The sequence below is a fragment of the Eumetopias jubatus genome, unplaced genomic scaffold (genome assembly GCF_037043125.1).
Source record: "Eumetopias jubatus isolate StellerSeaLion01/CBP00866 unplaced genomic scaffold, mEumJub1_p1.0 scaffold_4, whole genome shotgun sequence".
NCBI lineage: Eukaryota > Metazoa > Chordata > Mammalia > Carnivora > Otariidae > Eumetopias > Eumetopias jubatus.
The window spans coordinates 155,944,282-155,959,411 of NW_028274810.1; the positions used below are offsets into that span (position 1 = coordinate 155,944,282).

The following is a 15,130-nucleotide window of genomic DNA, read 5'->3' on the forward strand; positions in this document are numbered from 1 at the left end:
TAAAACATTCACAAGAATCAACTGAAAAACTCTTAGTACCATTTGACCAAAACATTTTAACACAATGACCCTATGTAAGTTCAACATTAAAATTACACTCAAGACCTCTCTAAACAAAACCAGAAAACAAGTATACCACAGTAATGCAAAATGTTAATAATAGGGGAAATTCTGAGTGGGCATATCTTTGATTGGAGAGATTATTGCTGATATAGATCTGTGGTTCTCAACTGGAGACAAATTTGCCCCCCACTCCGAAGACATTTTAGCAATGTCTGGAGCTATGTTTGGTTGTCACAGCTAGGGGATAAAGACGATGTTACTGGCATCTAATGGGTACAGGTCAGGAATGTACAATACATCAGACAGCCATCCACAACAAAGAATTATCTGGCCCAATAGTGCTTAAATTGAGAAACCCTGATGTATATGTACCCAGCCGGCAAACAGTGTCCTGCAAAACAAACATCTGTGGTACCTGCAAAATAAACATCTGTTAACAAATGGTATAAGGATGAGTAAAAGGACAAACTACCAAAAAAAGACAAAAGGGAAGGCAGAGAGAAAAAGAGAGGGAGGAAAGTCAGGATCATAGGCTCTTTGCTCAAGAATGTGGAGAATTTTACGTTAAGCTAGTATTTAAAATGTGTGACAGGTAGGATAGAAGTTTATGCAAAGCATTTTCTTCTCTACAGATATAAGACCACACCCACTGACTTGGGTTTGTTTTTTTTTTAAGTTTTTGTATATTTTTTTAAAGATTTTATTTATTTATTTATTTGGAGAGTGAGAGAGAGTGCAAGCAGGGGAAAGGGCACATGGAGAGGGAGAGAGAAACCCAAGCAGCCCACAGGCTAAGTGCAGACCCTAAGGGCTAGATTCCAGGACCCTAAGACCATGACCAGAGCAGAAATCAAGAGTCGGATGCTCAACTGATGACTGAGCCACCCAGGTGTCACTCACTGACTTGGTTTCTTAATGAATGTATCCCAATCCTTACTTTCAGCTTACTTTCAACACATTTGGGTTACAAGACATATCTCCCTACTTTCATGTTTAATCCTTGAGAAGTTTCCCTCGTACTTTATGATATGTACCTCTCAAACCACCATGCATTTGTCCTCACTGTAACTGTTCAAATAAAGTAGAAAAAGGCAGAAATACTGGAGTGTTTGAGTATCATTTTTACTCCTTTTTAAAAGTGTGACAAAGAACTGTTTCTATATATGCACCTTAAGTTTCTTTAAAGTCAATTCACACAAGTGTTCGAGAGAGAGGGCCTTTGGTGATGGTGTGGTTCTGTATCTTGACTGCAGTGGCAACTACATGAAGCCAGACATGATAAAACCGCACAGAACTACATGCACACAAAATGCAAATGTAACTAGTGAAATGTAGATTCTGTCAATGCCAATTTCCTGATTTTGATATTATATCATAGTTATACACTGCATGTTAACATAGGGGGAGGCTGGTGAAGGGAACATGGGACATCCCTGTACACTTCTTGGCAACTTTCTATAATTATTTCAAAATAAAAAGCTATAAACAAAAGTTTAACAAACTTGTGAAGTCAGTCGGTTCTGCCTGAAACTTACCATACTGAGCACTGATCTATTTTATTAATAAAAGAATAATTAAGTATTAGAAAAAGTCATTTCACACTAGAAGTTTTGGGACAGTGGGAAGTGGAGAAGAAAACAGTATTTTTCTTAAATACCTACCACCACTCAAAGACTATTGTAATCTTTTAGATTATCTCATTTAACATTTGAAACAACCCTACCAGGTAGTTAATTATCATCCCCTTTTAATAAATGGAAGAGCTAAATTTTGAGGATATGAAATTTGTCTACGGTCACACAGTTAACACATTAAATGACAGAGCTGGGATTTGAACCTAGTCCTGTTAGATGCCAAATCTAATCTTTTCAATCATGACTGCCTCCTCCTAGTTAGCTTAAAATAATATTTACAGCAACTAAACTTATCAAATGGACCCTCTTAATCAAAACTCAAATGAACAGGAGGGAGAAAAAAATCGCCCCCCTAAAAGCCCTCTTGTATAATACTGTCTCTGGTAAAATGAAATCATTTGTCTTAAAACTCCTTACCACAGGCCCACAATCCCTTATCTGAAAACCCTGGGGCCAAGTGTGTTTCAGAATCTGTAAGTTTTCAGAACTTAGAAATTAATATGGCACACATATTGTATATTGAGTGAGCAGGTTTGGAGGCTACACATTGTAAGTACACAATATTACTTCTGTGGCAAAATGGAGAGATACACTAAGCACGATAAACTATGAATACCTTGAAATCAGTTCTAGTCGTTTTGCCATCAAAGGAGTTTACCAAAACATCCTTTTGGTTTTAAAGATTTTAGGACTCTGAATTGTAAGTAAGGGATTAAAACATGTAACATGTTATACACAGAATATGCACACTCCTACCCATACCCACACTCCAACATGAAAACTGATTTAAAGTTCTTGATTAAAAAAAGGAATACCATTTTTGCACTAATACCATTCCTTGAGAAGTACCTGAATTCATCCTCCTACTAAGGGAGACAGATCACACAAAAGACACTGGCAGAGTGGTTGCTACCAACAGAGGAGGTTCTGGAAGTCTTTGTAAACTGGCCAATAGAATGATGACAGATGGGATTGTTTAGTCAGATACCACCAACAATTATCAGAGGAGGTGAAAACATAATCACTAAGTTGGAAGAGGGATTATTTGAAGCCTATCATAGTATAAAAGATGAACAGTACAACTTTGAGACACTATAAAAATCACACACATCAAAGTGAAGCAGAGGGCAGAGAGCTGAGAGAGCTAGATGTCAATTACAGCTCTTCTACTCCCTAGATGTGATCTCTCTGCACCTGAGTTCCTCCTGGGCAAAGGGGAAGATTTTAGTATCTATTTCAATTAGTTATGGTGAGAGTTAAATCAGTAAATAGACACATACTGTTTACTCTTTTTTTTTTTTTTAAGATTTTATTTATTTGACAGAGAGAGACAAAGCGAGAGAGGGAACACAAGCAGGGGGAGTGGGAGAGGGAGAAGCAGGCTTCCCTGCTGAGCAAGGAGCCCGATGAGGGGCTCGATCCCAGGACCCTGGGATCATGACCTGAGCTGAAGGCAGATGCTTAACTACTGAGGCACCCAGGCACCCCAACATATAGTGTTTAGACCATATATAGCACAAATGTTAGAGATTATGATTGTCCTATGTTTCCTAGCAGTTACTGTGAATGTTGTGGTAATTACTTACAATGGAGCTTTCAATTCTGGTTGCTTATGTGTTTTATTTTCTCCCTGAAATTTCTGGCAAGGATAAATGAGAGAACAATGTGGGAAGTGAATTTGTTCCCAATGGGAAGGACCTATAAAGTACCTGACAAGCTGTGGAGTATAAATAAGAGATCCTGCAATGGGGGAGCCTCGGTAAGTCCTCCTCCCTTCATCAACATCTGAATATACTCAAACACTAAACCATGCAACTAACCAGTGGTCAATAGATACTTTCATCAATCTATTCAAACAGCTAAATATTTTAGGAAGAAAAGCTAACTTACCAAATTCCATAGTTTAAATGGAGGATGATGACAAGATTGAAAGAGAGTGGTGATATAAGCCTTTCTGAAATGAGCATTCATCATTCTTATACTTTTCATGAATCAGGAGTGAACTTAATAAATAACTGGCCCTTTACCTAATTACTTCCAGAAATATTTGTAGCATAAAGCCTAAGAATCTACCATATAAGTACATGCTTAGTGAAATGTACTGTTACTTTTAAACTGAAAATATATTTGGAATACCCTCCTAAATAATCTAGAAAAATTCTAATTATTAGAAAATATTCCAGGTATTGTGATCTTTAGATTCCTATCACAGAACTAAAGATTAAGAAAGATTGTACAGTAAGAAGTGTAGCCATTGGTACATAAAGTTTAATTTAGTTTTCATTTAAACAATGAGTCATAAATCACCATGCTTACCAGTGTCATTGGCAGGCTCAGATGTGAGTGGTTTTGGAGCTGGTGTATTTTTGGGTCTGGCAGCAACCTGAGACGGAGATGAAGGTGTGTTGTCTCCATTAACTACATATGAAGAGCATGAGTTTTGAACTAGAGTGCTTGTGGGTGCATGATTATCTATTCCATTTGTACCTTCAACAGCCAACCTTAAAAAAAAAAAAATGCTTTCTTTAATAAGTAAAATTAAGTACCTTTCCATCAGAATTGTCATAAGAAAGATTTACCAGATTCTTAATATTCAAACAAAGTGATAGGGAGAAAGAGTAATGAACAAATGATACAGCATGCTTTTATGACATTAAAGTTTAAATTACTTTCAGTTCCAGGTATCCACACTGGCAGATAACTGTACACTCAGATACACAAATATACTAAATCAAAATGAATTCAGTCCCTCAAAGTAATGATCAAGTCATACATTTTAAATATTTAAGAATAATCTTTATTTTAAAATGCTCTAAAAGTATTTTCAAAAAGCTTATGGAACTTTAAAAAATCAATTCCAACCTATTGTAATTTTATTGAATACTGGAAAATAAGCTGAAAAGGTCTTCAAATATTGATTACAAATTACAATGTACTGGCACTAAAGTAATCAGTACATGATAATCAGAAAAGCTAAGTATTATATTGCAGAGTTAAAAGAATTTATAGTACATATCTGAACTGCAAATAAATAAATCTACAACTACAACACCAAACATTTTAAATCTTATTGGCAGTGGATAGGGAGTTGGGCGATATCACATAAGTTAACAGTTTTTCCAAATACACAAGCCACCCTATATGTGCCCTCCACAAAGCAGCCTTAATGTTTTTTAAAACATGTAAATCAGGGGTGGCTGGGTGGCTCAGTTGGTTAAGTGTCTGCCTTTAGCTCAGGTCATGGTCCCGGGGTCCTGGGATCGAGCCCCGCATTGGGCTCCCTGCTCTGTGGGGAGCCTGCTTCTCCCTCTCCCTGCGCTTGCTCACTCTCTCTCTCTCTCTCTCTGTCAAATAAATAAAATCTTTTTTTTTTTTTAATTTATTTGACAGAGAGAGAAACAGCGAGAGAGGGAACACAAGCAGGAGGAGTGGGAGAGGGAGAAGCAGGCTTCCCGCTGAGCAGAAAGCCCGATGTGGGGCTCGATCCCAGGACCCTGGGATCATGACCTGAGCCAAAGGCAGACGCTTAACAACTGAGCCACCTAGGTGCCCCAAATAAATAAAATCTTAAAAAATAAATAAATAAAATATAAAAATCAGATCATGGCCCTGAGCCCTGCCCATCTATCTCAAATCTATTTCTCTCCAAGTTCCTCCTTGCTCACCTTGCAGCAGATATACTACATATCAATTTTACTGAATATGGAAACATGCTGTAAAGTCTTCAAATGTTTATTATAAATTATTATATACAGGCAGTAATATTATAATGATTACAGGATTATCAAAAAAAGGTTAAATATTATATTCTAGAGTTGGATGAATTTGTAGAGCGTAAATTAACTGAAAATAAACTCAAGGTCTTTGCACTTGCTATGTCCTCTACCTAGAATAATGCTCTCCTGTCAGAACTCTGCATGGATAGTACATTTTTGGCTCTTTAACTGTAGCTCAAATGGCACTTCTTCAGAGGTGATTCCCCCGACATCTCTCTTTAAAAAACAGGCTCCCTTCCATTCCTGTCACCTTGTCCTATTTCAATGACTTCATACTTCTTATCACTATCTCCAATTAGTTAATTTATTTCTTCACTTGTTTACTATCTACCTTTATCCCACCAGAATGCAATTTCACAGGAACAGGGCTAGTATTCTTAGTGCTTGGACTAGTGTCTGGCACCAAACAGGCATGTAATAAGTATCTGATGAAAAATGAATAAATTAATGAATGCTACTTTCCCTTCCTTTGTCACCTATATATCTGGAATGAGATGTGTTCAGGAAATTTGGACAGGTGAAGTCTGAAGGAAGCTCCCAAGTGATTCTTCTGATCTGCATAGCTCCCCCCAGCCACTCAGCAAGAATCAGTGATCCAGAAGTCTAAGTAAAATAACTCATTTGAAGTTCTTCCGGTGCTGTAGATCTAATCTTTCATTCAAAATGTCTTACTAGGGTGTCTGGGTGGCTCAGTTGGTTAAGCAACTGCTTTCGGCTCAGGTCATGATCCTGGAGTCCCAGGATCGAGTCCCGCATCGGGCTCCCTGCTCAGTGGGGAGTCTGCTTCTCCCTCTGGCCATCCCTCCTCTCGTGCTCTCTCTCTCTCTCACTCTCTCTCAAATAAATAAATAAAATCTTTAAAAAAAAATGTCTTACTATATGCAGTAAACAACATTAGGTTTCAGACTGGTGGTAACTCAAGCTCCTTTACCCATCTAAAATTGTATTTCAAAAATTATAAAAACAGATGTGATTACAGATACACACACACACACACACACACTATTTTAATCTACCTAACTGTTGTACCCTTTTAATTCTTAATTTTCTCATACGGACACTAAGTAAATATATTTATTTAAGCCAAATATATATTCAGAAGATATATTTATCTATTCAAGTGATCTATAAGAATCAGTTAATGTCAACTTAGGAATAATGATGTTAGTATTAATAGAAGCAACACTTTGTCATACTCCACTATGTTTTTTTTTAAGTATTCTTTTGTTTTTTTTTTAAAAGATTTTATTTATTTGACAGAGAGAGAGAGAGCATAAGCAAGGGGAAAGGGAGAAGCAGGCTCCCCACTGAGCAGGGAGCCTGATGTGGGACTCGATCCCAGGATCCTGGGATCATGACGTGAGCCCAAGGCAAACGCCTAACTGACTGAGCCACTCAGGCACCCTGTTTATTTTTTTAATAGATTTTATTTATTTGTCAGAGAGAGAGAGAGCACAAGCATGGGGTACGGCAGGCAGAGGGAGAAGTGGGCTCCCTGCTGAGCAAGGAGCCAGATGCGGGACTTGATCCCAGGACCCTGGGATCACGACCTGAGCTGAAGGTAGATGCTTAACCGACTGAGCCACCCAGGCGTCCCCAGAAAGCTTTTATTAACTGTCATCAAATGTGAATGCAAGGGAGCTTCTGAGATGGCAGGGTGATTTCCGGGGAAAGACTATAATCTGTAGAGCATGTATCTTATAGTGATCTACTACAGGAAGTTCCCAATTCAGACAGCAAAAAGATACCCATTTTCCCACTGTATCTGAGTCTGTTTACTGATAAAAATATGCCTAAATACAGATTCTAAGAAGCCATTTCCAATAAAAAAAGAATGAAGACTGATACATGCTACAACATGGATGAACCTTATGCTAAGTAAAAACAGTTAGTAATAGAGGGTGACATATTGTATGATTCTATTCCTAAGAAATGGCCAGAATAGTCAAAGCCACTGGGATGGAAAATAAATTAGTGGCTGCCAGGAGCTAGGAGGAGAGAGGAATGAGGAGAGACAGCTCATGAGTAGAGTCTCCTTTGAGGGTGATGAGAATTTCTGAAATTACATAGTGGTGATGGTTATACCAAAATCTACTGAAATATTTATTTTAAAAGGGTAAACCTTTTGGCATGGGTATTATATCTCAATGAAGTTGTTATTTCTTTAAAAACTACTTTTATAAGAATTAAAACAAATGACAAGGTTAGACAGAAACTTTTAAATTCTATGGCAAACTCTAAACTAAGGTTAAAATGTAAAGCTTTATATATGGAAAATGTTACATTACCTTGCCACAAATACTAAAATAAAATATTCTACCTGGAGGTTGGTCTTGTTGAAGGGTCTCCATTTTCATGTAAGGCATCACCATTTTGCTGTATTTCTACTGAACAACAAGAAAGAAAGAAAGCAGGTTTTTATACACTTCTTGCTGGGTTTTTTTCCCCTTTCAAATTTTAAAAACACATAAAGTTATCTTACTGGTTGGAGATGAGCTGCAGTTTGTTAGATTTTCTTGCTCAATCACCAGTCCATCAAGCACAACTGTTAATTCACCAGTTTGCACTATGCCATTCTTGTTTTCCAAAGAAAGTTTTAATTGTTCTTTCACTCTTTCCACTAGAAAAAAAACAAGTTAAAAGCTTTTCCCACCATACAAAATTATGTGTTAGAAATCAAAACTACACATCAAGAATTATTCTAGTTCAGTATTTCATGGCTACATGTGGAAAGAATTATTTGCACTTTTATCAGTAGACCCTTTTATACAACATCAGGCTCACTCCCTTTCACACCAAGTTGAAAAACTCCTTGCCCCCCCATTTATCAAATGTCCAGCATAAGCATACTAATTATCCAAATAAAGAAAAGACAAGGGGCGCCTGGTGGCTCAGTCGTTAAGTGCCTGCCTTCGGCTCAGGTCATGATCCCAGGGTCCAGGGATTGAGCCCCACATCGGGCTTCCTTCTCTGCGGAAAGCCTGCTTCTCCCTCTCCCACTACCCCTGCTTGTGTTCGCTCTCTGTGTCTCTGTCAAATAAATAAATAAAATCTTAAAAAAAAAAGAAAAAAAAAGAAAAAAAAGAAAAAAAATCTGGAACCACTATAATCACTGGACAGCAATTCTCTGCAAAAAATTTAAGAACCATATAATAAAAGAAGACCTTTTAGATTACCCACCCCAAACTTAATACCATCATAAACCTCATTTCCACTCCACATCACAAAAACAATTAGAGACTAGGCAAAATACAAAAGTATGAAAAAAACCTACAAAAGCATGAATTTCAGCTTTACCTAGATTCTAATAATCTATATCTGAAGAAAACTACACTGACTACCATTATATTTCATTTTTGTCATCACTCTCTATTTAAAGTATCTAGAATGTGGAGATTTAGTTCTTGCTCCTAAAATATTTAGCTTGAGTAGATTCTTAAAGAATAACCTTTCCAAAATCCCTTTAATGTAAGTTTCTTGGTGGTATTTTCTCTCATTTTTTTTAATCTGTAAATGTCTGCATTCTCATTTTCAAAAGATCTGTTGAGCACACTATTTTATATTGATGATAATCTCTCAACTCTTTGAGGATACTTTTCCCACTATCTTCTTCTATTACTGCTAATTCTGCAATTCTAATTTATAAATCCATTCACATGATCTTTTTCTCTATAGCTGTTTTTTTGGTCTTTGGTGTCATGCATTTCACTTGATGAAAGCATGACTTTCTCTTTATCATCTTGCTTGGGATATAATGGACCTAAGAATTTATTTTTCATCAGTATTCAAACACAGCCATTAACTCTTAAAATATCTCTTCTACTCCATACTCTATTACAGGGGCTAGCAAACTGTGGTTGCAGGGCAAATCTGGCCTCTTACCTGTTTTTGTGAATAGTTTTATTTGAACACAGTCATATTCATTCATTTACGTATCTTCTATGGCTGCTTTCCCACTACGATGGAAGAGTTGAATACGAACGACAAGACTATATGACCTGCAAAGCTTAAATATTTACTATCGTGGCCATTTACAGGAAACATGTGCCAACCCCTGCTTACAATGGCTTCTTCTTATAATTTATAATCTTTGATGATGAGTTCATTCTCTGATATTAGACTAAGAGTAATCTTTGGGGTTTAGTACAGTCAGGGTGTATTTCTAATTCTGTCAGTGGTTTGAGGGCACCCCCAAGGGTCTAGACTACAGGAGTCCAAGCTCAGCCCCCCATCTGGTTAGCCAAAAGCTCAGTATCCTGAAAACTGCTATCAGCATCATCCACTATTCTAACTCCAGTTTGTAAGATTTTCCTTGCCTTTATTTTTTACTTTTTTGGAAGAAGGGGGCCTTGAAAACCACTTTGCCTCTTTGCAAAAATTGTTACTGTCACAAAAATGTGTTCTATCTGGGACATAATTGCTCTGCAGCAGGAGGTTGTTTACAGCATCTAGTCTTTCACAATTCTGAACATGGAAAATTGGGATATAACCTTTCTGAGTCATATAAAATTGGGAGGACTATCACATAAATAATTCCTATCTACATGTGCATGTATGTACACTGGCAGGGGGAATGACAGTTTTATTCTAACAGTATAAACAAACCAACTCAGACATATTCATCTATTCAGTATATAAATGCCTAATGCATACCAGATACTATACTGAGAAAGCAGAATAAACACTGACCACCCTAAAGTAAACCTCCCTACCATTACTCCACTTATTTAACAGACTTATCCCCAGAATTTTTTGGGAGGTGGAAGGGACCTGACCTCCCCAACTAAACTGAAGTCTCCAAAAGAGCAGAAATAGTGTCCATTTAATTTAGTGATGTATCCTCAGTACCTGACAGAAGGTAGGTGCTTAATGTTTAAAATAAATTATTAAGATAGGACTGTCCTCAGGAAACTTATAATTTTACAACTTTTAATTTATAATCTGATTTTTCTTTCCTCTTAGACATTCTTTCTTAGTTTTAATAGGGCAACAGAACAATCTGAGCCTCTGTGAAGTTAGGTATATGACTAGATGATTTATCCTTCTATCACCAATCTGTCAAAAACATACACTCTTTCTTCCTCTACAGAAAATAAAATCTTCAAAAATTTTGTTTTTAAGGTGTTTCACATATTTAGATAACTCAGTCATATTCTGAAGCCATTTTAAAAAACTGCTTGTACACTATATTATCTACCGCTAAGTAACAAATTATCCTAAAGTTTAGTCACTAAAAATAACAATAATCATTTATTACTGCTCAGTTTCTGTGGGCTAGAAATTTGAGAGGCGCTAGAAAATCTGCTTAAATAGTGGCTCATACACACAGCTAATAAGCTGGTGCTGAGAGCTGAGAAGAGGCCTCAGCTCCTCTCCATTTAGGTGTTTCTACAGGGCTTCTTGAGTCCTCACAATGGTAACTTCTGAGCACATAATCCAAGAGACCAAGGCAAATGCTGAAATGTCTTTTATGACCAAGTCTTGGAGGTCCCATACCATTACTTCTCAATTGTATTCTGTCACAGACCATCTCTGATTCAATGTGGGAGGGACCACACAAGGTGCAAACACCAGAAGGTAGGAATGCTTGGGGCAGTTTTTGAGGCTGGCCAACATACAGATATATATGATTATAACAGAATTTTAGAAACAAAACAAACTTGTATTGGGTTACAAGTTATAACAGTCCCAAGAATAACTAGGTGTTCGAAATCCCAGGTCTTTCCATTTTATCACACTACGAGTCAACATGCACTAACCCACAAAGTGCCCATCTCCTAGCATGTAACAAAATTAATAAGAATTTAAAAAAGAAATTAAAAATAAAGTAATGAATGTGTAAGAAGAAGTAGATAAATGAAATATAGGGACTGAAAAACATTCTCTGAGCATAAAAAATGGAAGCTGGATAAACTTAAACATATAAATATAATAATATAACATATAAATATAATAATACAAAATAATCTTAAACTATCAACCAAAACTTAATAAAAAAGTGGCAAATGAATAACTGGGAGAAAAAAGAGCTCTTATAAATCAGTGAGAAAACAAGGAACCAATAAAAAAATGTACAAAGAATTAAGACAGTCACAAATGATGAAATATGAATGATCAATAAATGTGGCTTTTTTAATTATTAAAGAAATGCTTTGATAAAAACAATCTTCATTTTTAAAATCTATTAGTATGGCAAATATTTACAAATGGGCGCCCTCATATGCTTCCTTGTGTGTACAAATTAGAGTAATGTTTCAGGAAGGCAATGAGACAGCTATGCATAGCCGGAGGCTTCAAACTGCTCATTCCCTCTAACCTAGTAATTTCAATCCTGAAAATCTTTCTGAAGAATAGAAATGCATTTATATCACTGGGTATGAGAATACTATTTGTTCAAAAGCTTGGTTTTAACATATTTTAGTCTATGCTGATACTAAGTGAATTTAAAAAAAGAACTTAAGACTTAGCAAACTAAACAAATTAGTATTAGCTAAGTAAGACTAAAGCAAACTTTCAAATAAAATTAAATTTGACTTATGTTCTGTTCTCTGTCATAAATGACACATTTCTCTGCTGTGTTTCCCTACCATTTGATGTAAAGGGATAATTTTCAAATTATCTGATTACTGTAAATCACTTGGGACCTAATTCAATTTCAAGTGAACTTAATGGATTTCAAAATGCTTTCCTCAACAAAAGCTAAGTTCTTGGTTCTACTAACACCATAAAAAAAAAAACCCCAGTGTAATCCCCAGTGTTTGAGTGGCAGCCATCTGACTCCTCTCAGGTGTTTAAAATAGCTCTGTTAGTCTCAAAACTGAAATACAAAATGAAGTTCTATATACACTCTGATGTGGGTATTAGCTATACACTCTTTCACTTTTCATGAATGGTGATAAAGATTCTCTCCTTAAACTCCAGTCAGGCTCCTCTGAGCCATCTTCTTGACTAGGCCTCAACCTTGGCCTATAAAAACTGCAAATGCTCAGCACAAATGATCTCATCCACTACCTGCCCCTCCACATTAAAAAACTTGAACACACACACAGAGTTCTAACAACTCAAGAATGATCGTAGCCCCACTTAAAGTGTCTACCTGAGAAGATTCAGGGCTGCTAAAAAAAATTTAATGTTTGTTCTGTTTACACCTGTGAGAGGACCCTGACTGCTACCCTATCTTAGAGCATTTTCTAAAAAGGGCTTAAAATAGTGAATATCCTTCCTCTCTCCCTTTGAGATGTACAGTTGACCCTTGAACAATGCAGGGTTCAGGGGCACTGACTCCCAGTGCAGTTGAAAATCCCCCTGTAACTTTTGACTCCCCTCAAATTTAATTATTAATAGCCTACAGATAACCAGAAGCCTTACTAATAACAGAAACAGTCAGTGAACACATATTTAAAATGCTCTATGTAGGGACGCCTGGGTGGCTCAGTCGGTTAAGTGGCTGCCTTTGGCCCGGGTCATGATCCCAGGGTCCTGGGATCGAGCCCCACATTGGGATCCTGGCTCAGCAGGGAGCCTGCTTCTCCCTCTCTCTCCCTCTGCTTGTGCTCTGTCAAATAAATAAAATCTTTAAATATAAATAAATAAAATGCTATACATATTATATACTGTATTCTTACAATAAATTAAGCTAGAGAAAAGAAAAATGTAACTAAGAAAACCATAAAGAAGGGCGCCTGGGTGGCTCAGGTGTTAAGTGTCTGCCTTCAGCTTGGGTCATGATCCCAGGGTCCTGGGATTGAGACCCACACTGGGCTCCCTGCTCAGCGGGAAGCCTGCTCTCCCTCTCCCACTCCCCCTGCTTGTGTTCCCTCTCTTGTTGTATCTCTCTGTCAAATAAACAAATAAAATCTTAAAAAGAAAAGAAAACCATAAAGAAGAGAAAATGTATTTATGGTATTGTAGTGTAAAAAATTCAAAAAAATATAAGGGGACCCGCACCATCCAAACCTGTGCTGTTCATGGGTCAACTGTATATGCTGTCTCCTATAACTTGGGAGTGTCTTTGTCAGAACCTGACAGCCACTCCTCAGAAATGTAATCATCCGGAAGGATAGGGCCTAGGACTCACGGTCCAACTGGGAGAACAGAATTCTAACGAGCAGAAAAAACTGGCCTAATCACATTCATACCAATAAACCCGTTGTCATTTTTCACTTCCCTGACTCTACTTAGCTTCCACCCACACCCACCCACCTCTCTACTTCCTCATTCTCCCTTCGAAATGCCCAGTTACCTCTATACAAATACAAACTGAGTTCATTTCAAGCTGGACCCTCTTCCTTACTGCAAAAGTATATTACTGATTAGAATCTGTCCTTACCATTTTAACTACTATCAGGTTTTGTTTATTTTTAATAATAGAGGGATTTTTCCTCTGCAGTTAAGAAACAGTGGGATTGAGAGATCTCAGATATCAGTATCCAAGGCTGATGACATACCACATATCTCTGCAGAGCCAATTAGATAACTTTCATAATTTAGAATGGCATTCAAATTATCTGAAAACATAACTAAAGGTTGGAGTGCAAATGAGGACTTAAACCTACATAACTTCTGAGACAATATATCTATCAGAGGATTGCATGAGCAAAAGCTATGGTCATTATCCAACTAGGTTATGACAAGAAAAAAGAAATGAAGGTTAAGGACTAGAAGGCTTGCAGGGATTTAAATGTGAAGTAATGAAAGAATTTCCCTAGTAAGCTGCTGTTGGATATTTTTGGGGAAAATATAAGATGATTTTAGGTTGGTTTAGTTGTGGGTTTTATTTAAGGCTATAACAACTCATATTATACCATGAAGGCCAAAAAAGTATCATCAAAATTGGGAGATATACCTATTGAAATGAATTAAGCCTCCACTCTTACCTCAAATATATCAGGAAAAGGGACAGAAAAACATGAATTTATGAGAAGAATATGTCAGGGCCTTAAGTACAGGAAGAAATTAGTCTCATAAATTTGAAGAGGGACAATGTCCAAGTGCCAAGCCAACAAGCTAAACCAAAGACACCCAAGAATTTTATCAATTATGAGTGTATTTTTATTTATTTATTTATTTATTTATTTAATTTATTTGACAGAGACACAGCGAGAGAGGGAACACAAGCAGGGGGAGTGGGAGAGGGAGAAGCAGGCTCCCCACTGAGCAGGGAGCTCGATGCAGGGCTCAATCCCAGGACTCCGGGATCATGACCTGAGCTGAAGGCAGACACTTAACGACTGAGCCACCCACGTGCCCCTATGAGTGTATTTTTAAATCCTACAAGGCTATCTAGAACTACATTAACTTTCTATTATTCTAATGAAAATTAAAAGCTAAGGATCAGAAAAAACCAGTGTTCTAGTCAAAACTTCTGTTCTTGAGCAAGCCACTTACATTAAAAGTTACTTAATAAATAAAATGAGTCATTGGGATTAATGCCCATAGGGTTCTTTTACCTTGAAAGCACTATGTTCACAAGCTTTAACTTTTAAAAAATAATTTACTTAACTTCTGTTATAGACTGAGTTACGTTCCGCCCCCACAAATTCGTATGTTTAAGTCCTAACCCCTGGTACCTCAGAAGATGACTCTATTTGGAAATAGCATCTTTAAAAAGGTAATTAAATTAAAATGAGGTGCCTCTCATCCAATAATGACTGGTAT

The 15,130-nt window shown here is 37.0% G+C and overlaps 1 protein-coding gene across 4 annotated transcripts in view; it reads right to left on the reverse strand.

Moving 5' to 3' along the window:
- WWP1 (WW domain containing E3 ubiquitin protein ligase 1) overlaps nt 1-15,130 on the reverse strand; it is a 107,896-nt gene that overhangs the window by 45,995 nt on the left and 46,771 nt on the right. For 3 of the 4 annotated variants that reach the window (XM_028113068.2, XM_088022792.1, XM_028113064.2), the window contains 3 exons: nt 7,956-8,093; nt 7,794-7,860; nt 4,014-4,198 (listed from right to left, as the gene is read on the reverse strand). In XM_028113068.2, coding sequence (XP_027968869.1) covers nt 4,014-4,198; nt 7,794-7,860; nt 7,956-8,093 — 390 coding nt within the window. The remainder of the gene's footprint in view (nt 1-4,013; nt 4,199-7,793; nt 7,861-7,955; nt 8,094-15,130) is intronic. The other variant, XM_028113074.2, reaches the window with a different exon arrangement.